General features: G+C 41.1%; 2 protein-coding genes across 2 annotated transcripts in view; both read right to left on the minus strand.

The window, feature by feature from the left end:
• ASMTL (acetylserotonin O-methyltransferase-like) overlaps positions 1-7,056 on the minus strand; it is a 42,006-nt gene extending 34,950 nt beyond the window's left edge. Inside the window, exon 1 of the mRNA XM_009889460.1 lies at positions 6,991-7,056. Within this exon, the coding sequence (XP_009887762.1) occupies positions 6,991-7,056 (66 nt within the window). The remainder of the gene's footprint in view (positions 1-6,990) is intronic.
• A 4,342-nt stretch (positions 7,057-11,398) lies between these two features.
• Positions 11,399-26,257, minus strand: part of P2RY8 (purinergic receptor P2Y, G-protein coupled, 8) — a 33,969-nt gene continuing 19,110 nt past the window's right edge. Inside the window, exon 3 of the mRNA XM_009889439.1 lies at positions 11,399-12,682. Coding sequence (XP_009887741.1) covers positions 11,541-12,614 — 1,074 coding nt within the window. The 5' untranslated portion in view covers positions 12,615-12,682 and the 3' untranslated portion in view covers positions 11,399-11,540. The remainder of the gene's footprint in view (positions 12,683-26,257) is intronic.

Here is a 26,257-nt window from a genome sequence, read left to right on the forward strand (position 1 = left end):
GCTAATCATCAGGAACTTTCCTATGTTTAAAAACATCATTGTATCATTTAATATTACTTGTGCTATGTTTTATTTTTGTCTTTATGTGTACAACTGGTATTCAACTGGCAGTCTTCTCAGCAAAGTTACCTGCTTCATGTAACACTCTATCTCCTTGACCTTTTAAGATTGCTTTACATGTTCAACTAGATTTGTGGGTTATGAAGGGGGTATTCTAGAGTTTTAAAAGAAATTCAGATCCTTGCAAGGTGTATAAAACAGAAGTATATGTTGGCTCTCAAATAATTTTGTTACTGCTTCTTGCAGAGTACTGCTGAAGTTTTACTGGAAAACTGTAAGGCTTTCAACAGCCATTTTTCCAGACTTGGGGAGTGCTTTCAGAGCGGGTACCCTAGATTTCTTTCACCAATCTTACGGTTTAGTTCTGTGTTCTCATAGTCCATTTTTGAGAACCCCTATCACTTTAGTTTTCTTCAGCTTAGGTCTAAATGTTCCTTCTTCCTCTTCTATCCAGTTTGGAAGGCCTGCAATAGCTTATTTTGTCTATATGATCACTTCCCATAATTTCCTTTCTGTTTGAAGTAGAGTGGTGTTACCAGCATGTAGAGGTATTTTAGGGAAACCACAGGAAGTCAGATTAAATAAGATTTTCAGTTAAATACGTGGGGTGTATAGTACGTAATGTCCCTGTAAATGTTTTTACATATACTTAATTTGAAGGTGTTTATCCCACATAAGTATCAAATGACATTATACCTTGCCTGTGAGGAGACTTCACAACTGCTGATGGAGTGCAGTATATCCAGTGCCAGAGGAATATCAGCCTGTTTCTCAGGCAGATCCATGCCCATCTCATGAGACAAGGAGAAGCAGCTGCATCAAACATGAATGGAGCAATTCCCAGGAGGAGAACGTGGCCATTCACAAAGCATCTTTTGGCAACACAGAAATCATTATCCAAGCCCGGGTGAAGCATCCTTGGCTGGCATATTTAAATAGTGTAAAGAGGTTCCTTCCAAGAATAATTAAAGAAGGGATGTCAGGGATTCAGACTAACTGCTTTGCTTTTGGCCTCTGCCACGCAGAAGGTATCGCAAGGTGGAGAAGCCTAGAGCCTTGAAAAAAATCTCACTGTGAACACAACTAAATCCTAGTGAGAGGAGCACAGAGTGACAGGTTTGTCCCTGTGTTGTCCGAGAGGACGATCTGGCCAGGCCCACAGCAGCAGCACAGGGCAGAAGAAAGAAAAGAACACTTCCTTCCTGCTAGTTTCCCCCTGATATCAAATGTGTGCTATGGCCCCTTCTGGGATGAAATGGTGTGCTGCAAGCGCATGCCAATATTCATGATATGGGAGCAGCATCGCAGATACATGTGCTTCTAGTGCTGTCTTCCCCAGCTGTTGCCACAGCCCAGTGACTGCGGCTGAAGGCAACTTCTGATCTTCAGCTTGCTTTCTCTGGGCTGTTAGCTTGAGGCCAACAATCAGCCTCAGAGGAGAAGACTGCGCAGGGCCTAATAACCCTGTAATCACTGGGACAGGAGGGTAAATGTTTGCTGACAGCATCCCTAGTTATGTCTGTCTTTGAGGGGCTGCAAATTATGTCGAAGGTACCACAGGGATAGTTCGACCTCCAATCTCAGCATTGCCCCAGTCTCACTCCTCTTAACACCTACAAAATCTCTAGAGAAAAATAAATCGTTTATCAGAGTATGAGGACCACTGCTTCTGAATTGCTTATATTTGAAAAACACATAAACAGGTTCATAAAATATTTTCAGAAAATGTGTGTGTGTGTGTGTATATATATTGTGTATATATGTGTATATTATATACACAACATGCACATGTTATATATGTGTGTGTATTTATATAAAACACATGTCTACATGTATAATGTAAGATACAAATACATATTTGCCCAAGTATGAAAAACAAGTCTTCCCTCTGCTTACACAGTATAATGATTACTGCAAAGAAAACGGTATAAAGTTAGGGAAAACGAAGATAAGACGCAGAGAGGAGAAGGTTTATGGGCTCAGCTGGAATCCCAGCTCTTCCAAGAACTGACTTCTGAGGCTCCAAGGTCAAGAACATTTATGGCGCTTTTAAGAATACGGTCATTATATAAATCTCCACAAGAGGGCAGTACATCCCATATATTCTACTTAATTGCACGCATAGTTTAACTTGAAAGTAGCTGTAGAGAGCTGTAACTTGTAAGGACTAAAACCCACTCAAAGCCCTAGTTTTAAGTATAAGGATTACTTAATATAGCTGGGTATGCATGCGTGTGTGAACATACAGGGATAACCAGAGCGAATATTAATGTCAAAAGCTCTAGCAGTATCTTGAAAGAGATGCATTGAGATTAGACGTGTAAAGGAACGTCCTAAACACATTAATAGGTGCTAAGATACGTTTGTAACAGAGCTTAAGGCTCCTCCAGCAAGTCTGCATGGTTGTAAGAACAGCAATAATTCCACCCTGTCACCCAAACTGAATATGAACTAAAAACTTGGAGTGAATATTGTGAGATTAAAGGTTTTATTTTTGTCTTCTGTCTTCTCGATCTGATCAGATTTATCAACCGAAGAAAAGTTATTTGCTGTATTTTATTTCTGTACTCCTTTAAAGGTTTGATTTAACAGCAACATGTGGGAACACTTGCCTTGTTAAAAAAGCTCAAATATATCGACATTTTAGGTAAAAGTGTACAGAGTGCTTTGCATCATTCATCAGAATGGAATAAGATACTGATGTGTTCTGCATATACTATGGAAAGCAAGGGGAAACAGGGAAAGGAAAAATGTCGGCCTGTGGACAATAATGAGGAACTGAGGAGACAGAACCATCGGTGTTGCAGTGATGAAACTTTTTGAAGGAGAAAAAGCCATTGCATCTCCATAGAGGGTTGCTAATTGAGAAGGTGGTACAGTCTCTTTGTAGAGCTAAATGATGGGAAGAGGCTTCCAGTCATTTAACTTATGTATTTGCCTTTATTTTATGAAGCTCTATGGGTTTGGGGAGGTAAGAAAGACCTGCAGCCTATTTAAGTGTTTGCTGAGGTCCCCAGGAATATTAGTTCCCAGGTCTTTTCAACCATGAAAAACATGGTTTCCCATCAGATGAACAAGCTGCTGTTACAAACAGGAAGGTGGCGAAATCCAAAGACAGCTGTCAAGAAGAAGGTGGTAAGAGTCTTGGCATACCACCATTGCTTTTCTGGTGTGGGTCCACAGTAACACGGAAGTCTACCAACATCTGGATGTCTGAATGCAGCCAACAGGCAAAGCAGCTATCGTGTAGGTTTTGGAAATGGAGGTGGCAGTCAACATGAATGCTGCCAAGCAGTAAGATCCTTAACACAACGCTTAATATCTACTTTTGATCAGATGAGTTGCCCTTTTTGTGCCTGGCAAGCCCACGTTTCCAGATATCTGAGCCCCTCTGGGAGGTGTTTGCTCAGTATCTAGGTAGTGGTTTATTTGGCTGTTAAGCACATTCTTCTCCTTACAGCAGAGATCTGGAGATTTGCTGCCTCTTTCAGCTTTCACACTGAAAGGGCTCCATGTTTCTAAAACAAACCTGCCTGTTTATGAAGAAAACTATTTACAGACATTCTCTAACTGCACTTGGCCTCTTGCAGAGACTAATTTTCTGGATCTTTTTCCAAACTGTCACTGTATTCTCCCCCTCCGTTGCCACAGAAGTTACTTCTTCAGTCTCTCTCCCATCTCTGTTTTGAATTTGTTTATACCTCCCTGAAGTCTGTTGTCCTTTCTTCTTTGATGAGTCTGCTCAGGTATACAGCAGAGCAGCCAAACCTTTGAGTTTTCTCAGATTTAAGGCACTCAACAAAGCACTTCCCCATTTTTCTGGTACCTCACTGTAGCCAACAACAGCAGTTAAGAGTGCGGAAGATATTGGAAAAAGCTTCAAAGGGCAATTAGCCTTGGCAGCTCCCAGCAGGACGACACGTGCACTTTACCTTCTGCATCGGAGTAATTCTGGCATGCCAGAGCCAGGTCATGAGGGCGGTGGTGCAGAAACTGGGGAAAGAGGTCCATCAGTGTCCCAGTGCTGAACATTTCTGCAGAAGAAACAGAAAAAGACAAAAAGACTGACTGCAGGCCATCATCATGAGCCAAGATAGTCAAGCAGGGGGATGAGGTATTTATTTATGCTAAAGGCTACAAAGGTATTGTGTCTGGCAGCTCTGAACTTTTTGTTTTATAATTAAAGAGGCCTGAGAGTCTCCTCATTTGATAACATATTCCAGCTGTTTAGACTTTAGGGAAAAATACTAGAAGTCATAAGACTTGCAACCAAGTCATGAAAGACCAGGAGTTCAGTAGGAGTCCAGATGTGAGACAAGCAGGGTTTTTTTTTTGTCAAATAAAAAAGCAAGCTTTAAAAAAGATATTACAACTAAGCATCATACTCTATTATGTGTTCCATAATTACACTTTATAGGTTTGACAAGAGAACAATTACTTGCAAAAAATTAATCCAGAATGAATGTACTCCAAATATATCAAGAGGAATAGTATGATTGAAATTTTGCTCTCCATAACTCCTTTTGAGACTTGTAACTGCAGCATAAATGAGGAAAGACAGTACAAGATTTATTCCAATAAAAAGTTCCTCTTTTTTCAGGATGGAATTAATTACGAAGTACAATAACCAAGGCTTATATCCTAATCGTTCTCGTGAGAGTCCTTTTATATTAGAATTTTCATTTTGGGCATTTAAAATAACCACGGCTTTAACTGAATCGGAAAGATTTGCCAATACAACTGATTCTCCTAATGGATTTTGCCAGGACAAAATACTGTGAGAATATCTTAAATCAGCTTCTCTGGAGGAACTTGTCAGGTCATTGAAAAAGACTAGTGTTACCCGGTCTTTCAGGAAAGGAACACTAGAGGTCTTGCCAGTGTATTTGTGACAGTTCAGGCCAGGGAATCATACTCTTGACTAATGCAGCTGTTACAGCTTTCAAGAGTAGACTAAGCTGCTACCTGAAAAGTTGAAAGAGAGTCAGCAACTGCGAGTGGCCCTGACCCAAGAGGACAGTGAGGTCTGCTGCTAGTCAGCTCCAACAGCAGCAGCCTTCAAGAGAGTTAGGTGATGGAAAAATGAGAACAAAGGTGAGAAAAGATGTTAGCAATTGAATTAATAATTACAAGCTTTGAAGCAAAAGGGGTTAACTGTTACCAGCAGCCAGAGGGGTTTGTTGAAGGGTGATACACGAGTTCATCTTTACCTGCATGTGAGAGACTGCTTGATCGGGGGGGTTGGACAAAGTGACCTTCAGAGGGCTCTTCCAACCTCAGCCATCCTGTGATTCTGTGATTTGTCAACAGGGCTACGTGACAGAGGGTCAAGCTTGGAGCTTGCCTCAAGCTCCCTTGGGGCACTTTCATCTCCTTCCCTGACTCTGGGACAGCCTCTTCCAAGACAGTAGCAGGCAAGACAGTAGCATTCCCTGCTGAATCCCCACTGGCAGCACCCCATTGGGCAGGGTGGAAGAGGCCAGGCTCACAGGCAGTTCTGGCAGGCCTTACACAGGAGCGTGAGACTGGCTTGAGTGGGGCCAAAGGGCTGTCTAGCTTATGGTGTCCTGTCTCAAGCACTGGCATTTCAAAAAAAGGAAGAACAGGGCAATCACATAACATCACTTCCCCTTAATATTCCTCCAACCTCTGACCGTTTTAAGCTTAGGGGTTTTCCTCAGTCTGTTGCAGTTTACCTATTTAGTAACCTAAAATGGATTACTTTTTCAGGTGCTTTTCCAGTCTCTCTGTGGACCCATGTACTATGTGCATCCATAACATCCTTGCAAGGGGCTCCCCAATTATACTATGAGTTATGAGAGGAGGTACTAACTTTTCCTGGTTTTGAGTCTGGATCTCATTAGCTTATGTATTGGGTTGTGTGACAAGGCTTTGGTAGCAGGGTGGGGCTACAGGGATGGCTTCTGTGAGAAGCTACTAGAAGCTTCCCCCATGTCTGATAGAGCCAATGCCAGCTGGCTCCAAGACGGACCCACTGGTGGCCAAGGCCGAACCCATCAGCGACAGCAGTAGCACCTCTGGGATAACATCTTTGAGAAGGGGAAAAAAACTGTGCAACAACAACTGCAGCCAAAGACATGAGTGAGAATATGTGAGAGCAACAACTCCGCAGACACCAAGGTCAGTGAAAGAGGGGGAGGAGGTGCTCCAGGTGCCGGAGCAGAGTTTCCCCTGCAGCCCATGGTGAAGATCGTGGTGAGGCAGGCTGACCCCCTGCAGCCCATGGAGGTTAATGGTGGAGCAGATGGTCACCTTCAGCCCATGGAGGACTCCATGCTGGAGCAGGTGGATGCCCCAAAGGAGGCTGTGACCCCATGGGAAGCCTGTGCTGGAGCAGGCTCCTGGCAGGATCTGTGGACTCATGGAGAGAGGAGCCCTCACTGGAGCAGAGGAAGAGTGTGAGGAGTCCTCCCACTGAGAATGAAGGAGTGGCAGAGTCAACGTGTGATGAACTGACTGCAACCCCCATTCCCCATCCCCCTGTGCCACTCGGGGGAAGGAGGCAGAGAAAATCGGAAGTGAAGTTGAGGCTGAGAAGAAGAGAGGGCTGGGGGGAAGGTGTTTTAAGGTTTAGTTTTTTATTTCTTGTTGTCCTACTCTGTTTTGATTGGTAACAAATTAAACTAATTTCCCCAAGTGGAGCCTGTTTTGCCTGCGACAGCAATTGGTGAGTGATCTTTCTCTGTCCTTATCTCAACCCACAAGCTCTTTGTTATATTTTCTCTCCCCCATCCAGCTGAGGAGGGCAGTGATAAAGAGGCTTTGGTGAGCACCTGGCATCCAGGTAGGGTCAATCCACCACAGCTTAATATGTTATTCCCCAGTTCTTCCTTGGGCAAGGGCAGTGAAACTCATCCCTATCAGCTTCTGCACTCTGTTGGGGATTTTGTAGACCTCTTTCTTACCTACCTTACATCGTTTCCTTTTTGAGCCGAAGAGTCGTAAACTATTTAACTCATAAGGTTTTAAATTCATACCTTAGATCATCCCACATGCCCTTCTCTTGACTTTTTCCAGTTCTTGTAGATGCTATCTGTGATAAAGAGTCCAGAAGTGCACAAAGTAAACAAGGTGTGAGTGAATCATGGATTTCTACAATGCTGAGCTGATGCCTGGAATTATGTATTATGATTCATTGTGGTCACTGCTGAGCAACATCATTTTGTACACAAAGCTATGACTGGATTTCCCCATGTGCGTTACTTCACACTTAGCAATGCTGAATTTCACCCTCAAACATTCATGCTATCATGCACACCTTCGGGTATGTAGCATATACCCTAAGCATCTCCTTAGAGAAACACCACTCACTGTGGACCTCATGTTATTTCAAACACTTTTGAACTGGAAAAAAAGACAAAAAATGATTGAGTGACTTTAGGATGAGCTCTGTCCCTCTGCTCTATCAGCATAGACGTAGCCAAACAGACCTCAAAACCAAAATGGAGCATAAGCAGTCTAGGGAATGTTTATCAAGGCACCACCAGCCCTGCCTGTCCCTGCCTGGCCCCCCAGGGCTCCCCCCACCCTGCCCAGGCCCCAGGACCCCATGTCAGCCCCCCGGGGCCATCAGGCCCTGTCCCAGCGATGCCACAGCAGGGCCGGTCTCCAGCTCCCCACAGACCTGCCCTGCCCGGCCATGGACCCCCTGAGCCAGGCCCCCCCGCAGGCCCACATCCCAACCATGGCCTGTCCCCATCCCCATGGAGGTGCCCCATGCCTGGGGCTGGGGCTGCCCCAGTGCCCCTGGCTGCCCTGCGCCTGGCTGGGGGTGGGATGGGCCCTGGCTGCCAGGGCCCTTCAGAAATGAATTGAAATTTAAAAATATATTTATTTGTTACACCTGTTGGGCAAAGAAAAGGATTCCAAATTAGCCAACATCTCATTCAAGTATCGGTGCTTTTAAAATTTGTGTGAAAGGGGTATGCTAATGCTAGTTTCTAAGATATATATAAAAAAAAGAAAAAAAAATGAATAGGTATGCAAAGAAAAAAAAGATCAATCTTCAAAATGCTTGGGAAAAATAAGACTTAAACAGAAATCTAAAATAGACACAATAGCAAGGGGAAACAGATCCATTTTATTTCATACCTTGTTTTCCCTGCCCTCTTCTAAGCTTGGAAGTTTCTCACATATGGCAGGTGCAAACAAAGGAAAGAAACTTAAATCATGACTTTTGTATTGTGGGTTTTTTTTACTATTGTATATACAAAAAAAATCCAAGCACATTCATATATTAAATTGCTAAACATTAATTAAAAAACCAAAACAAAACAGAAAAAAACAAAACCCAAAACCAAACAGAAGCCCATACATTCACATCTTCTCCGTAAAATTACAATAACCACAGAGACAATCAAGTAAGCACATCGCCCAGGACACGTATTCCCCAAAACAAAGGCAACATAGACATGAACTTCTTGATAACATCTCAAATGGCAATCTATATTTATGTGTATATATACTTTTATAGATATATATGTATGTATGTCAGCTCACACCCACTGTCCAAGGAGGACAGAAGTCTTGCTACCTTGTGGTGCCCCACAGGGATGCGTTTCCAGTGTCAAAAACCAGTTTGTTGGGCCACTTTAATGATTTCTTCTCTTCCTCTCTAAAGAACCCCTCCAAAACATCATAGTATACACCGTCGGACTCAAAAGATTTCAGTCATTGGGTTCATTTCTGTATTGCTTTCTCAAGGAACAATCCTGCTGACCCAAATGGGAAGTTTGCCTAATCTGAGCTAACTAGAGGCTAGTTAGTAAAATGGCATGAAGAGGTACTTGAAGGACGCATCCATCCTGTTCCTTTTTAGACAATGTCAGAGGAGGCATGAAGGGCTATGAAGAGCTGCATGAGGCTGGAGAGAAGAACATTTTCCGTCAGTTGTGAGCATCTTTTCCCTCTTTGCAAAATGAGCAATTCAGTATTTTTCAAAATATAGCAGTTGATGTCCAAAGTGCAAAGTTTCTGCCCTTTTGTCTCTATTTTGTGTCAGTTACAGTTCAGGCACATTGCAGCGCTTGAGGATCAGGTTCAAGACAAAGCAGAGTGAAAATCTGCATTAGAGCTAAGAGAAGTAATGATTTTCATTGTAAAAATATTTGCATGTTTAAAAAAGAAGAAAAAGGAGAAGTTTCAGTATAACCTCCCAAAAACTTTCTGCCGCAGCAAAATGCTGAAAACAGTTTTGGCGGTGAGAAAGCTGGAATTCTGTGACAGTGGATGGTGCAGGGACTTGAGCAGCAAGGTGAAACCATGCACTGCTAAATTAATATGCAGATTTGCAAAACATAAGTAAACTAACTGAATTTCTGCCTGACAGACGTGGGATGGCTAAGGAAAAGCCATTGTTCTTTCTTTGGAGGTCCTGGCGCAAGCAGGCATTTTGGAGCATGTGCTAGACCTGACACGGGAGCTCAGAGCCCCGGACTCCCACAGGAACATATTCAGTGGGCTTCTCTCCTTCAGCACACACGAGGCGATTTAAAGTAGCAAGCCCACCTCACTGCACATATGCAGCTGGCACACAGGCTGGTAGTGCTGGGCGGCTTCCAGGCAAGTTGATGGGAAGGTTTGGACGGATTACGTATCACTAAGGTTGGCCTTGTGGGCAGAAAATTAAAACTAACACTGTGAAATTCCACAAAACACCTCAGATGGCTTTTGAAAGATTGTACTAGGTTCACTCACATTTATCCTGCTCCAATAACTGATGGCACTTTAGCGGAAGATAGGCCATACAAATATCTCACAGTTGATTTTGTGGTTATCCAGCCTCCATTGTGAAGAAATCTGTGGTGATTAGTCATGGAAAATTGTGTTTTAATCATGTCATGCACAAACTAAAAAAGGCAGATTTTAAGGGCCTTGGATGTTGTCTTTTACTTAGGCACAGGAGCTCAGAAATCAGTATAGCATGTGGTGTCTCACCAACTATCCACAATGTCAAAGACAGCCTCCTACTCTGTGTTGGATGGAGTCACAGCGCAGCAAAAGCATGCCATATAGCTTTGTCTTGCTTGTGAGGGGAAGCTTGTTGGGTTTTTTTTGGCTCTTCACTGTCAATGAGGGCCAAAGGTAGGTAAAAAGCTTTAAATACTACAGGAAAAATTTTGTCTTTGTCTGTTTCCAGTACATATTCTGTAGCAGTTATCTTTCCAAGCACACGGGCAGTTGTTGAGATGTGCGAAGAACTAAAACATGACACATTATATGTGAACGAGCTGGAGGAGGATATTTCAGAAGGAGTCCCCAACACAGGACTGCACAACTGACCTGCCGTAACCTATTTCCTGGGTATTTGGTACATCTCCCATTCTCAAGCCTTGCTTTCATTTTTTCCCTCTTCTTTCTGTTTGCCCACTTGAAAGAAGTATGTTTCTGACATCTGGCAATAGGGACAGGTTTTCATCTGGTTTCTGCTGGCACAGAATCACTCCAGTCTGAGGTTGAATTCTCATAAATCCAGCTGAAAATCTGGTTAATAATCCATGTTGTAGCCTAAGGAAGATAAACTCACTGTCCATGCACTATACAAAGCTGAATTCTCTGCTGAGGTGGATGGTGCTTCTGCATATAGCCTATAGTGAATTGGTGAAAACGACTTGTTGATACCAATCACATATGAGCAGCAGCATTATAACTGTAGTAGGTCAATGTGAGAAAATCTTTTTTCTTAAATCAACTGCTCCCCACTGTCCTGAGAAATTCATAACTTCAAGAAATGAAAATATAATCCACTCAGCAGCTGAATTAGTCTCAAACATTGTTAGTTCTAGCTTCCCTTTCATTGCATGAGATATTTAGCCATATAAAATTGAAATAAATAGTATGAGTCAACCTAACCTTTTCAAAGGTTAGTGTGGTTTGATTCTGATAAACAGTTGGGTAAGTGTTGTGGTGAATTCACAGTGGCTATGCATTATGCATTAATGGTAAAATGACAAGCTCTTTTTACTCATTCGTTTATAGAAATACAATGAGAGAAAGCAATACATTAAAAAAAAATGAAACAAAACAAAACAAAAATGTAGCACATTGCATAGAAAAATAACTCTCCTACCCCAAATCCAACTTCAGTGTATGCTTTAATTCATATACAGTAATATTTCACATTTGCCGAGAATCACAAACCTTAGATTGAACACTGAGATCATACAACCTGAAAGTAATTTTTGTTCTAAATGTATCCCTTGGTTTCATGCAGTAGGACTAATTCCAGGACAACCCCTAATTATCAACATTGGGTTTGCTTCAGTGCCTTCTTGAATAAATTCAGTTCCTTTAACGCTTCCATTTCTTACCAGAAAATACTGAAGTAGGATGTGCAATGTAAGTATGGCTTGAGTTCTCTCACCGGAGTAAAGTATTTTGAGGGTAGCCATTCAAAAAGAAATGTTTTCTGTGTCTACTCATGGATCTCACAGGTGCCTTTCTCCTGGGGATGTCTAAGGCTAAAAAACACTTTCCTGCCTTTGCAAATAGACCTTTACTCCCTCTAACCCATCCATAGGTCCGCTTGACATTGACCTGGCAGACATGGTCCTGCCAGAGAACAAGCTTTCCCTTCTGTTTTCCAAACTGTCACTGAGCAGTACCTTAGGGCGAAACACTTGCATGAATTTCTGGTAGAATTCTTTGGACGCAAAATAATAAATGAAGGGATCTATGCAGTTGTTGAGGCAACTGAGGCACAAGGTGAGCTTGTAGGCAGGATACAAACTCCTCCCATAAAACAGGCGGATAATCATATGCACAAGTAGGATAAAGTTATTCGGGGCGAAGCAAGTGATGAACACCAGAAGGACTATCATCGCCAGGTATATGGATCTTGTCTTCTGCCTGTTACCATATCTGTTCGATGTCTGAATAAGCTTCCGAATGGTGCCAATATAGCATCCAACTGTTACAACAAAAGGGATCAGGAAAAGCACGACAAATAGTGTGAGGAGAAAGGCTACCCAGGCTGCAAAGTTGGGCAGCATATCCCATTTGAGGACGTCAAAACAGGTTATAATCCCCAATTCTTTCACTTCATAGGTCAGATCTGTGCTTTCCAGTGGGTAGAAGGCTAGTAGCAAGAAAATCCACATACCGAGGCAAGCAGCCAGGGCATATCTTTTTCTTCTCCACTTGATCAATTTCATGGGATATACCACACCCATGTACCGCTCGATGCTGATACAGGTCATGGTCAGTATTGAAGAATACATGTTGGAGTAGAACATCACAGTCACAAGGCTGCAAAGAGTTTTGCCAAAGCTCCAGTGATTGTTTTGGATGTGATAAGAAATCTGGAAGGGAAAGCAGCTGGCCAGCATGAGATCTGTGATGCTCAGGTTGATCATGAAGATGACAGAAGGTGTTTTGGGTTTGATGTGCCAGCAGAGTACCCAAAGGGAGAACAAGTTGCCAGGGATGCTAATTATAGCCACCAGTGAGTACACAACTGGGAGAGTGATGGAGATAGCTTTATTCTGGAGCATTGCCAGTGTTTCAACGTCCAGGTGGGATCCGTTTTTAACCATTATTCACAAGGGGGTTGTTGATCCCTATATGCCAGCTGGATCATATCATGAAGACTTGGCTTAAAAACCTAGAGGAAAAAGTCAAAAGAGAAAAAAGTATACCAAAACAGAAATTAAGAACATACTTCTACTAATCAAACTAAGAAAAAGCCCTATGTAGTTTGACAGATTATCACTGAATTAATGGAATCTGTTAAAATTATCTCCTGAAAACTCTCTCCTCCCTCCGAATCATGGCAATGTTTTACCAGTCTCCCTTCTTCCTAGCTTTGAACAACTACTTTTTCCATGCTGAATGGCTTTCTGATACTTTTTGCAGTCTATATGTTATCACACCTCTTATGTTATTGTAACATAAAGAAAATCACATATCACAAATTGAAATTAAATTGATGGCTGCATGAAAACACTATGCCATAGGATCTGTATGAGCTAAATCCATCCTACCTGTTCTAGATATCATGACCTTGCTTCTTGTAATACACTGTATTTTCTGACTTCCACCCTGCCCCAGCTAAACAGTGAACAGCCTTCCAAGGAAGGGCTGGATATTTATTTTTTTTTTAATTGGGGAAAGGAGAACATGCAATCAATTATTCTTGATATATTCATTATATAAAGAGAATATAAGAAAAACACCATGTATAATCAAGAACCAGGGACAGATTGCAGTTGCTTGGCCTGGTTGACAGGCTGAAGGGACCAAGCTAAAGAAGTAAAAAACCCTCTTCTAACAAAAAGAAAAGCTATTGAGTTTGATTTTCTGCAAGATGTAACTTATTAAAAGACGTTCTGTTTGCAGCTGTCTTACGGGCATCAGCTGTAATTCTGCAAAATTAGTTTCAGTTTTGCAGCGTGCAAAGCAAAACCATGCTTTCACTGTCTGGCCTATAGAGACATTTCTTGGCACACAGTAGCTTATGGTTTAGCTTTTTTATTTCATACAGTGTAGCAGCATTTAGCTGCTGCAAGCAAGAGCTAATGCCTCTGTGCGCTACAGGCATGCGGGGTTACTTTCATGGAGCTGCAAGTACAAGGATGCAGTTTCACAAAAGAACGGGGTCGAAAAAGTGAAGAAATGGCAATGAATGACCAGAAAGGCAGTGGATAGAGCAAGAGTAAGTTCTGTGAAGAGTGGCAACAGGGGCCTGGAAAGGGTGTCAGGCCAAGCCAGTCGATACCTCTGGGCACATCTGTGCTGTTTAATAAAAGAGAGGCAGAGAGTGGGTTCAGGCACACGCTGCTCCTTGTGGACTGTGATGACCTGCACTGTTTAATTCAAGCATCTCTTTGCAAGATGCACCTGCTGTAGGAGGTTAGCTTAAAAAGAAATGTAGGTGCCAGTCAATCAGTGTCACTTAACCTCAGATCTAGTTAAATAAGACCTTTAATTTAATTATGTGGTTATAGACTGTGGGCAGCATAACCAGTCAGTTCCTCAGAGAGGTCAGCCCTCAGTGCTAGCTAACTCCAGCTGGAAATAACCATTCTGACAGAAACTGTGATTTCTGACAGAGGCTCTTACTGAATAACTTGCTAGACCTTTCACAAAATAGCCGTTGATGGTTCCTGAGACCTGGCAAAGGTGAAGTCTCTGCTGAAGGCTGTAGTGCATTAGAGATACTCAACTCTCAAAATAAACTGAGTGCAGATCCAGAAAAAGTGCAACTACAGCAGCAAGAAGCTCAGTGGGGGCTTATTTCTGTTATTTCTTGATCTGATCGATTTGACATAGTGCTTCAAATGTCAGCTAAAAATATTCAGAAGTAGTGAGAGTCAGTATCAAACAAGTGATCATAGAATCATAGAATGGTTTAGGTTGGAAACGACCCTGAAGATCATCGAGTTCCAACCCCTCTGCCATAGACAAGGACACCTCCCACTAGACCAGGTTGCCCAAGGCCACGTCCAGCCTGGCCTTGAACACCTCCAGGGATGGGGAATGTGTGTTGTTAACTAATGTTGCCAGGCTTTCAGGACCTTCTCGCTGAGCTGTTGGAAGCCCAGAAAAAGGCACAAGAAAACAGGAGTTGCAAAGAAGTCAGACGTGTTCCTCATATATCATGCACACGACATAGAGAAAACATGTTCCAAGTAATAAGCACATCACATGATCACAACTGCAAAAAAACTCTTTGAGCCAAAGCCATTGCAGATGAAATTCTGTTCTTGTCAGTGGAGCTATATCAAGAATGAAACTAACTCTTCAGTTTTCAGGGGCACTTGAGAAAGCACTCACTGACACAAAGCTCTTGGAAAAAACCCTTAATGCTATCCATTTCAACTCTTCTATCTATGACTTACCACAGCAAATACCTATTCATGAACTCTGTTGCCTCAAAAATCCTTCCCAAGTGTCACCCATTTGTGCCTAACAACCCTAAACTTCCCAAAACAAATAGAAAATTTTTATCTATATTGAAGGATCTACAGAGCTCTAATAATAAGCCTTTGCAAGTGGCAAATATTTGCTTTCACAGGCTAAGGCATCTCATCCCTAGATGCTATTCCTATAGAAATTGTACTTACTTGGGAGGTAGGAGTATAGGTGAAAATTTCCATTAAATCTTTCACACTGGTCATAAAGCTATTGAATATCTCCTACATTTGCTTTTGCGTCAGGGCAAATCACAAATGTATTTTCTTCTAAACTTGCTTTTTCTGAGAGCATATCCTCATAAGAAAGCTATAAAAAAGATGCACATGTAGATGCTGCAGTACGCAAAACAATGTCAGGGTTCATGGGCTGGCTACAGGCAAATTTTACCCACTTGTGGAACACTACCTTCAGTAAAACACCAGTGCCCCCTAGATTTAGGCACCTATTGAATAGGTGTTGAAAGGCACCAAACTTTGTGGTTGGGTACCTACAAGAGCTCTCTGAAAAGGGTAGGTCCCCTTGGCATTGTTTTCAAAAAGAAACATGTCCATCATAAGGAGCAAAAGAAATATGTGGAGTACAGAAAATCCTTCTTGTAATTTTGCCTTTCATTTTTCCAAATCCTTCAGGGGCTCTAATCTCAAATTCCTTGTTCAGGAAAGCCTGGGCCAGCAGAAATTCCTGCTCTGAGTCACCCTTACTTGTGATGCCTTACTTTTTACATGCCCAGGTTAAGCTGCTGGAACCACACTATAGAATTTCAACGTACTTTATCTCTCCCCTTATCATGTCTATTTGGGTTTAGTTAACGTATTTATGTTTTCTACTTGTTCAGGGTAACTTTATGTCCTTCCCCCCACTGCAACCACAGTGTCTGTGTCTTGTGGTTTAACTTGAAAATGTCATAAATCAAGCGAGAAAGTAATCTTTATGAGGATTAAAATTAGATTCCCCTTACATTTTATGAGTTGCTTCCTTTCAATTTCAGGTTTCCAACACAATTTAAATCAGTGGAGTTTGCATGGGTTCTCTGCAAGAGAAACTTTACTGCAGGATAATTTTAAAACATCAACCCTCAGCTAAGCTTTCATATGCATAATCTGTAAAAATATAGTTCCGTTACACAAATATCCCTGTTAGAAAGACACGGTTTTGATTTATTTTGGGGAGAGCTATATTTAAACTGCAGTAGACAGATGGACATACAGGTAGACAGAAACAAAAACTCAATGAGGATTCTTCAAGTGAGAAGATCCAGTCTTACTGCCATTTACATCAGTCTTCAAACACCTGACATAGAAAGAGAAATGTTAAGCTTTTCTGCTTGCCTCATTTCTGAAATATTTAGTGGATGAATGTATTTTAGTTTTATATTAGGTACTAAGAGCACCTACAGCCTCTGGAGTAACCCTCTCTAAATCCACGTAGGATTTTTTTGCTTCTATTTGTACTCACTGGCTCATGGCACTCTGCACAGAAAGCTCACCTGGAAATTCAGTAACTCCAGGTTTTCATCTGAGCTGTAACGGTAAGCAAAGGTGACAGCTGCTCAGTGCCTTTTTGACAGGAATGGTGATTCCTTTCCCTTCAGTTGACAAAATGCGACAAAAAAAACATTAAAGGGTATACTGAAAGTCAAACATTAAAAAAAAAAAACAAAAAAACAAACAACCAAACCAGAAGAGGATTGTGTTATTTCTTTGCCATGGAAGACTAACAATAGAGATGTGTCTAATTTCTTTTCAGGGGACTACTAAATAAAACTAATGTGTTTCCTCTCTTACATCTATTCTCTTCCTGTTGTCCATGTCAAGTGCACCTGTGAAAAAGACTGAAAAGCCTGTGAGCCAAATGAAATCCAGAATTACCATTTATAAAAACTTTTGTGATTTGTTTTGTGATTTGAGATGGAAAAGTAAATCTTCCAAAGATTCCAAAGAAAGCCTTTCCAAAATCTATTCTGTTTCATAATGTTTGGTTCACTACCTGTCAAAGCACTATTGTGTAGAGCAAAAGTGTCTTATTTCATAATTTTTTTTATATTGTTACGCTTTTGGAAAGACACCCTTCCAGCTGAAGAATGTAGGATGGCATATTTCAGATTACAGGAGAACCAAACTGAAATGCAGTTTCAACTCAATTGCAAACAGATTCAGAATGAAGCAAAATGAAAGGACAAATTTTATTGTAAGGACTTAGTGCAGTCATATTAACAGTTTTTAATCAATGCAAATGTGGCTGAAGAATGTATATTTTTTTCTCAGACTGCAGTTTTTTAATTTTTTTATTATTATTTTTTACTTGCTCAGTTTAATACTATTACAAAGCAGTAATAACAGCTAAAGAGTTAGGATAGTTTATGTCTACCTAAATGTAGCTAAAATTGCTGAAAACTTAAGGTTTCTCAGTGTGCAAAAAAATCCTGCTGAGGATTCAACCCCTCCTGGACTGTCTGAATTGCTAGTGAGATGAAAGAAAGTTAGATAAGCACAGAAAACAGACATTTAATTTCTAGTGTAGACTGAGTATGATGCGAAGAAGGAGCCAGGAAGGCAAGCGGCCAGGAGCCAGCCACCTTCAGCTGTGGGAAAAGTGACAGAGACTTTGATATTTAGTTAGATTAAGGGTTTTTAATAGAGGAACAAGAAGAAAAAGTGCCCTTTTGTGACATATTTCAGTTATCGTTCCTAAAGCACCATTGATGCGATTCAGAGAAACACTTCTGCAAATGTTCAAGTTCACCAAACTGAGGAATGTAAATGAGTGCATCTCTGATTGCGTGTTCCTTAAACTGAACACAGGCTTTACCGAAAGAGGCTGCAGGTTTTGTCTGGATGGTTCTTTCTCACCCTTGCAATAAACTTTCATGCAAATTTTAGCTTGTAGGGTTACATCTCTGCACCTCTAAAAGCCAAGGGTTTGGTTCACTCATTCAAGATCTGAACCCAAGTCTTCTAAGAAACTTCTTTGTATTGGGCCTTCCCTGTTCTTTTGCTGATTTCTTTTTTTTTTTTTTTTTTTTTTTTTCTGTTGTTTTTTGTTTCTGTTGGTTTGTTCCGAGTATCATTATTGCAAAGATCAGAAAGTGTTGCTGAGCCTATAGTTATGTTATCATAAAGGCGTTATTTCACACTAGGCTTTAGCTTATCTTCTTTTATGAGTAAATACATTTGGGAAATGAGACTTCTACTCTCTGTGCACTTGCATGTACAAGTATTTCTGAGCCAACAAAGCAAACCTGAAAACATCTAACTAGCTGCAATATTCCTGACCTTCTATGTAATTAAGCTTTAGAAAAATAAAACTGTTCTCTATTTCTTATTTTTCACCGAAGATTATTCAGATAAAGGACATAAGAAAACCATATGTATGCCTTCACTGCAAAAGATGGCATGTTTTTTACAATGGAAGCGTTACATTATAATCACTATATTAATCAAAAACTCTTGCAGAGACAAACGTCAATCTTTATCTCAGTACACCTAGTCAAAGTAAGCCCTATGGTGGTTAGAGCTCTGACCTCAAATCGTTAGGGCAAGGTAAAACAAGAATGTCTTCTCTCCACAAGGATTTCACATTGAGAGGTAAAAAAACCTTCTACATTTTCAGTACGAAAATGTAGAAGCATTACCAACTTTAGTGTGGTGAGGAGTACATGCCTGTTGAGCTTGTTAGCTATATCAATCTAGACAAAGCAGCTTTATTCAAAAGTGAAGAAAAACAATCCTATCATTTCTGCCTATTAGAGAGTGCTTCTCTTCTCCAGCCTGAGAGAGTATAAGTGGGCAGGTTCCCAGATTCAACCAAAGTCTTACCAAGTGTGGTATCTAAATACACAGGTGAGAAACAAAGAAACATCAAAAGGAAATACTGTAGCAATTCTTCAAAACTTGCTAAGCAGTAAAATCAACTGTACATAGCTACCTTTACATTTCCTGTGTCTGCCCTGGACTATGCGGTTTTGCTGATAGTTGAATTTTAATTCGCTTGAACCTTCACCTTTGCTAACCATAAAGTAGCAGAGTCAGGATTCTTGTGCTGGTGTTAGCAACGTTCATCCTAATTTAGATAAGGTTTGCATAAATGCAGACACTGTCAACTGTGCCGATAACCCCATTCGGAGTGAAACTAGTCAATGCGGTCTTTAAAAAGTTCATTTCTGCAGTAGTCAGGTTTATGGAAATAGTAAGGCTCTGGGCCAGTATTGACAAAACCCTCCCTGCATCTGAATCGTGATTCTATGACTTTATGTGCCAGTTACACTACAAAATGAAGCAGTTTGCACTTCTCTTTATCGGTGTGCAAGACAGCCATAGAATCACGGGATCATAGAATGGTTTAGGTTGGAAAGGACCTTGAAGATCATCTAGTTCCAACCCCTCTGCAATAGGCAGGGACACCTCCCACTAGACCCGGTTGTCCAAGGCAAGTCAGCTTTAAAAATTCTGTGAGCAAAACCGTAGGTCAATCGAAACCCAACTTGTGTAACTGCACTGATAGGTTTTCTCGGCTGGTTTAAATTTCAGTCAGAGTCAGCATATCCAAATGAATTTAAAGATGTTCCAGTTTACAGGCTAATAGGTAGAATATTATATATATATATATATATATATATTTATATATGTTGGTCTTTCCTATATACATAGACTTTGTAAGCTTAATTTTTTCAAGTCTGATATTTTTAAAAGGATTAGCAAAGCTAAGGCAACCCCCTTTAAGAATTCAACATAACAGCTCAGGAATTCATTCTACAGGGCTAGCACTCTTCTGCGGCCACCGCCCATGTGCACGCTCTTATTTCCCAACAGCACAAGGTAACTTGCCTCTTGGTGAAATAATGCTATCTTGCAGGTATCGTGGAGGAATTGCGTGCGTGGAAGAAGTTACCGAAATATTGCTGACGCCTGGTGGGGAACCTTGACTTCATTAGACCACAGTTTTTGTCAGATGGTGCATGGTCATGGACAACCAGCTTGCAAAGCTCCTTTTAACCATTCTGGCAGACATCCTGGGTACTGTGGAGTTATCCTGTGCCAGAGGGCCCTCCTGTAGATAGCCTTCCCTTGAGTTATGGCAAGACAGTGAAGATTTATGTTTTTATAGAACTTTGACCACAGAAAGTGGCCAATCAAATCTAAATCTAAATAACACGGGAACTGATTTCCTATATAACTTTAAATCTTTCAAATATTATCTATGGCCAGGATTAACAGACAATGAGTTCCGGTCAGCAATTACTTCCTACTACAAGTAATTGCCTCACATAGCTGTTGTGAAAGTCAGAGGAAAAAGTATAGTCAATCATTTCTCTTCTGACTTCAAATGCCAGGAAAAGAAGTAACAGTTTATTGGCACACGGTGTTTGTGGTAAACAATATGAGAGATTCCCAGCAGAGAATCCGTCAATCTTCCCAAAGCTTGATGGTCTTATATTGAATCTGTATTGTCTGATTGGCATTTTAGAGAAAACATATATGTACATGTACATGTACATGTATATGTATATGTATATGTATATATGTATACACACACATGTAAGCATATGTGTGTATATATATATCTATTCTGTTTGAAATCTGTACTTTTGATCTTTTCATCTCTCTTTTCTGTGAAACACTTTTTGAATGTTTCCTCTCCTGTTCAGTCCACAAAGGAATTGAGGTAGAGCTGCATGCGTGTTTTTTAAGATTATCTTTTGAGATTAGGAGAAAAAAAAAAGGCAAAAAAGCTCACACGTTGTTTTTTCTTGCACTTCTGCTAAGAATATAACAGTCTGTAGCTGTTGATTGATTTAACACATGATGAAGTCCATAAACAGGACAGTCAACCAATATTTGCAGGGGTAGCTGAAAGGATAATTTGACATGGTTTGGGCAAATGTTTTGCACAAAGAATGGAGGGTAATTCTAAAATTCATGTAACATACTGGGGCCAGAAATTGGAAACAGTATTGTTAGGAGTGAATCAAAGAACTTGGCTGTGCATGCAGGCTGTCTTCAGATAGACCTTCTTCCACTACTTCGACTAGTTGGTCTCAGTATGTACAAAGCCCTCTTACTACCTCCTAGATACATCCCCCAAAAGCCCATGCTGGATCCGTAACAACTTGTGAATACAGGCTGAATTATTATTCCTTTTGTTAAGTAAGATCTATATGAATATGCAACTCTCTTTCCAGAGCGGTAGCATTAAGTAGCAGGATTTGGGTATAGCTGGCGCCCTTTTTGCCTGGTCTTTGCTACAGCCCTGGATGTAGCATCTGCAGAAATCTAAGTGTCTATTTTAGGGTGAGTTGGAAAGTGTGGATGTCACTGACTGTACTGGGCAGATCTCCAGTGACTGTAATAGGCTCATATACAGTCACTTCCATCGTAAATGCAGGTGTCTGAAGCTGAATCCAGCCCATTTTAAACATCCCGTTGATTCAGATCCTGGTTTCCTGGAAGCTCGTAATTGCCTGGAATCTGTCAAAATCTGAACTAGTCCACCAAAACATAATTGTCCCCTTTCTCACTTGGAATGCTCAGCTGCCACTTTACAATGACCAGGCCAGCTTCCATGTGAAAATGAATTGGCACAGAATGGGACCAAATGCATGGTTTTACCTGTACCCGACTGCTTCCACTTGCGTGTCAAAACCTACAGTCAGTCTTGTGTGATTGTAAAACTGTTTGTGTAGCAAAGATGTCACAGCTGGGACTCAGAATAAAAATTATTTTGTCTTCTGTTGATCCTGCTGCTGTACTTGCTCAGCACATCTCATTTAGCCTTTCTTGACAGCCCACCTACAGGATCGACTGCTCTGCTCTCTCCCCAGATGCCTTCTGCAATGTACTGGTGGTGACCTCCTGGCAGACTGGGCATTCTCCTGGCTCACACACCAGTTAGAAGTGATTCTCACATCAGCACCAGTGAAAACAGTCTTAGCGGAAAAATACATGAGACCAGGGGCTCTGTAGGAGCTAAACTGACATGCCCTTGGCAGCTTTCTCATGTATCTAATTCTCTGCAGCTTTCTCATGTATCTAATTCTCTGCTCCTGAAAAGGCCAGAAGAGCTAGATATACAGAAAGAATGAGCCTTGCTTCCTGTCAAGCTGTGCCTCTTACTGGAAGGCTTTGATACAAAAACTGGGCTGCTGAAAGTTCTTTTGTACGGCTGGAACTGATATTGTGTCCACTTATTCCCCTGGACACCCTGTCAATACCCACTGAAAAGAGCTGACCGCATGTATTCCAGCGGAGAGGTGTGCCTGGGCTGACGAAGGGCCAGCAGGCAGTGATGTATGGGATGCAAGGCAGTGCGAAACATGTCAGCGCTGTGGCTGCCTCCTCATTCCCTGGCACTTTGGACAATGCTTCCCAGTCTTGCTTGAAGGGAGAAGTGGTTGGGGCTTACCTCGGGTCATCTGCATGAGAAATCTTGCACCGTCACAACTCTTTCCTTTGCACATTTTCTCTTACTGCTTATTGTCACAGCTCTGAGTGTGAACCCTGAATCGTATCTGTACTACTGAGCTATATATCACTGTATTTTTCCTGAGTGATGTTCAGTTGCCCATGTATGCGGTCTTAAAAGTGGTTGTGATGCTCTGCTAGAGAAAGTTTCTTCATTTTTTAAACGTTGCCATCAGCAGTCAATATTATTCAAGCTACAATCATGGGGTACCCTGGCTAATTCTGCCTTTTAATTGTAGTCATATCATGATCAGGGCATGTGTTACCGGGACAGCCACGTATCACCTGCATCTGTCTTGAGAAAGCAACTTAGGGCACACGCAGTACCGCTATGGAGCCCGGGTGGCATGACCAGGGTTCATTTATCTCGGGATCAGTCCTGCAGCTCTGGTATTGATACAACTCCCAGTGATGTCTGCGGCAGCTCTGTGTGCACAGCACCTCAGAGCTCTTTGCTCGGTAGGTAGAAGCCAGCTCACCCTGTCCGACCTCATGCAAACTCACTTCGTTCACATGCTGAAAGAACTGAAAGTTGGCTTCTCTGCAAAAGCTCACGGCTTACGTTGAGCATCGATAACTGCAGCTGCGCTGCTTCTGGCTGGCACAGGGCACAGTATAAATTCACACGGGCCTGAACAGTGCTGAGCAGATGTACCCAAAGGCACAGTGCAAAGGTAACAGGAACCTCAGAAATAGCCAGCTATAGGAGCAGATGTACTGTATGACCTAGTTTTAGAAGCAGTGCAATATATGCACAAAAAGGAAAAAGAAAGAGCCAACATAATTATTATTTTTTCCCCGACTTACCACTCACCACTTTTTTCCTGACTTCTCTTCAGTTTGGCAATTTGATACCAGTTAGAGGTCTGACTGGTAACATACAAGAAGTGGAGATTACAAAATGGGAAAAAAAGAAAAATATTTCTAACAAAAGTTTCACCTCTTGATCAGTTTCTTTGTGACTACTTGAGCTATCACACTAATACAAAGAATACAACAGGAATAGCACCCTGAAACCACATCTGCTATTGTTTCATTCTTCTGAAAGTCCTCGAGTGCAGGTGAGACAGTAGGCCAAAGTTCAGCTCTTCAGCTGAACCAAACTGTAAGTGCCTTGTATTCAGGCTTTGGTCTTCCTCTCAAGTCCTCACTGCATTTAGGTAACTTAAATGCATAAATAAGACAAAAATTGCATTCTATCCTTGTCTAGCATACTCTTTCTGCATTGAGAATTATGTAAGTGCCCTAACTATAGTCAAGATTTATGCTGATATATTATTATGTGAATTTTACCTATGAAATAACCATAGATAGAAGTTATATGTGGTCTGCAGATGGTTTTGTTGGGGGAGGGAGTTCTGCTCTTAACAGACAATACATTGCAACAGCTTGTTATTGGCTTTACTTGAGTTCCTCTTTATTGCTAGCAAAATGCCCTGAGATATCTGGACTATCGCTGCTCTGCAAATCATTACTGGAATCTTGCCATCTTGAGAAAAAATAATGAACGTGAAGATGCTGTGCTTTCAAGGGTGCCATTTATTGACCTGTGTGCTACAAATTAGTGTCTAAACTATAATTTTTATGACCTTGGCATTTACCTCCAACTTAATAGAGCTAATTCTGGGTATTCCATTTGCAAAAAATCTGTATCTCGCAATCTCTTCTACTACATTTATCTGTGGTCTGCTATTTTTAAGCATATGGGCAAGAAAACACATTCTTGCAATGTAAGCGAAGGTATGAATCCATATCTCATCAGCCACTCTACGTATTTGATTTCGCTCATACAGACAAAGGAGCTGGCTTATGCCTCTGGGATAAAGTTTTGCAAAACAGCTTCAGGTTACCATGTGAGAAAGTATATACCCTCAGACATGCTGTACTGCAGCCAATATACTACCACCTTATGCCCTACTTTGTCTCTGCCATGAGCTGTCTGCTTGCCCACATGCTTAAGGTAAATAAGCACAGCTGAGATATTTTAAATGGTGACCACATGGAAGCAGCACAGGCTGGTATGAGGTGAGGGCAGCCTTAGCGTGATTCTGATGAAGCCTCAGTACAGGGTACACCAGCAAAGTAAAGGAGAGGTGGGAAGCCATCATGAGGACAGGTAAGCATTCTTACGTATCCAACTTGTAAAACAAATATGTATGAGATATTATTATAATAATATGCTGTTATAATATAATATATCAAATATTCTCTATTAAGAATCATTTCTGTGATATATGTATGCTATAAATATTTTTTCAATGGTACCACAAACTGAAATACCTATAAACCCCAAAATCAACACCCCAAGTGCTAGAATTTCTCTCTTTTTTATTGAATGATATTTTAGCCTGTGTTACTGATTCATCATATATATATGTGTGTGTGTGTACATATATATGTGCACAATATTATATATCTTATGGTATTCTATTGTATGATCATATGTAATGATATATGATATTATTTTCTTGTTTCATAGTATAGCTACAGTTGATAACATTCTTCTGTTTTTAAACTTTTTTTTTCATGACTACAAGTGAAATTTCAGCTATTGGGGCATTAAATGTTACTCAGATGAACTTTAAATGAAAGGAAAGCAATCCTACAGTAAAGGAGCTCCAAGTCCTAATGTAAAAAGTGCTCAGACAACATTTAAAGTTTGAGTTTCACTAGGTCCAAAACACTCTAGGTCCAACTCCAGAGTTCAGCCAGTCTTAAAGAGAATTTCCTTCTAGGGTGACACTAAAACTCAACAACCTGGAAAAGTATTCTAAGTCTGTGAAATGCAGTGACAAAGACAAATACACCAAACCGCATTAGTTTTTTAAAATTTGCTTAGCTTAACCCCTAGACTGGAGAACTTAGAACTCTTAATGTTTTCTCATAAAACAAATCCACAGATTTAAATGCAAGCTTTAGGTGATTTCAAACGTAGCTATATACATAAGGTCTGGTGTGACTCAGTCTTCAGTGAGGTGCCACAGGCTGTGACAGCTAATTAGTTGCCCTTAATTAATCACCTCCTGGCTGTGGATCAAACTACTGAGGTTTAGCTGAGGTCTAGCTGAGGCTGGGTTCTAACCTCAAGTGAAATATATGGCATTGTCAGAACACAAAAGGGGCCCCTGGGTGGCATGAGCTCTCAAAATGAGTCTACAGGACAGAGAGGAACTTGACTGTGGTGCGACTTCACGTGTGGGGAAAGAAAACACAATATTCTTACCCTCTGGCACTTGAAAATGACAAAAAAAAACCCCACACTTCCCTTCACCCATGTAGTTTAAAAGGAAAAGGAAATTAAACTCCTCCTGTTCTGCTGAAACCTACTAACACAATAAAATGAATGCAATAATCTGGCAGAAAATAAATATGCTGAAGAAACTTTCAAGCACACCGTAAAGGAGCAGTCCCACCACGGAGGAGCAGTCCCTGCCTTTCTGAGGAGAACAGACATTTACTGACAGAGGAACGGCAAGCTGGAGAGAGAGCTCCTACAGATGGGAGGTCCTTCAGTGGCACAGATTAACGTATCACCTGATAAAAAAAGAGAGACAATCTAGCCCTTGAGGAGCTGATTATGGGCTTTGTAGGTATTTTGGTTTGTGTGAAAACTGCCCGTTAGAGATGAAGACTGTGAAACTCCTAGGATACATAAAGACAAACTCTAAGGTAGTTTTGAAGATTGGTACACTTATGCTCTTATAAGATACTAATAACAATAGAGCAGTAGGAGACAGTTCTTTGGAGGCAAAATTTGGGTTGTTAGGAGCCCTAGAGAGACCTCTAAGTGATGCGCTCTGAAATAG

The sequence above is a fragment of the Charadrius vociferus genome, unplaced genomic scaffold (genome assembly GCF_000708025.1).
Source record: "Charadrius vociferus isolate BGI_N301 unplaced genomic scaffold, ASM70802v2 scaffold26, whole genome shotgun sequence".
In the NCBI taxonomy this organism is placed as follows: Eukaryota; Metazoa; Chordata; class Aves; order Charadriiformes; family Charadriidae; genus Charadrius; species Charadrius vociferus.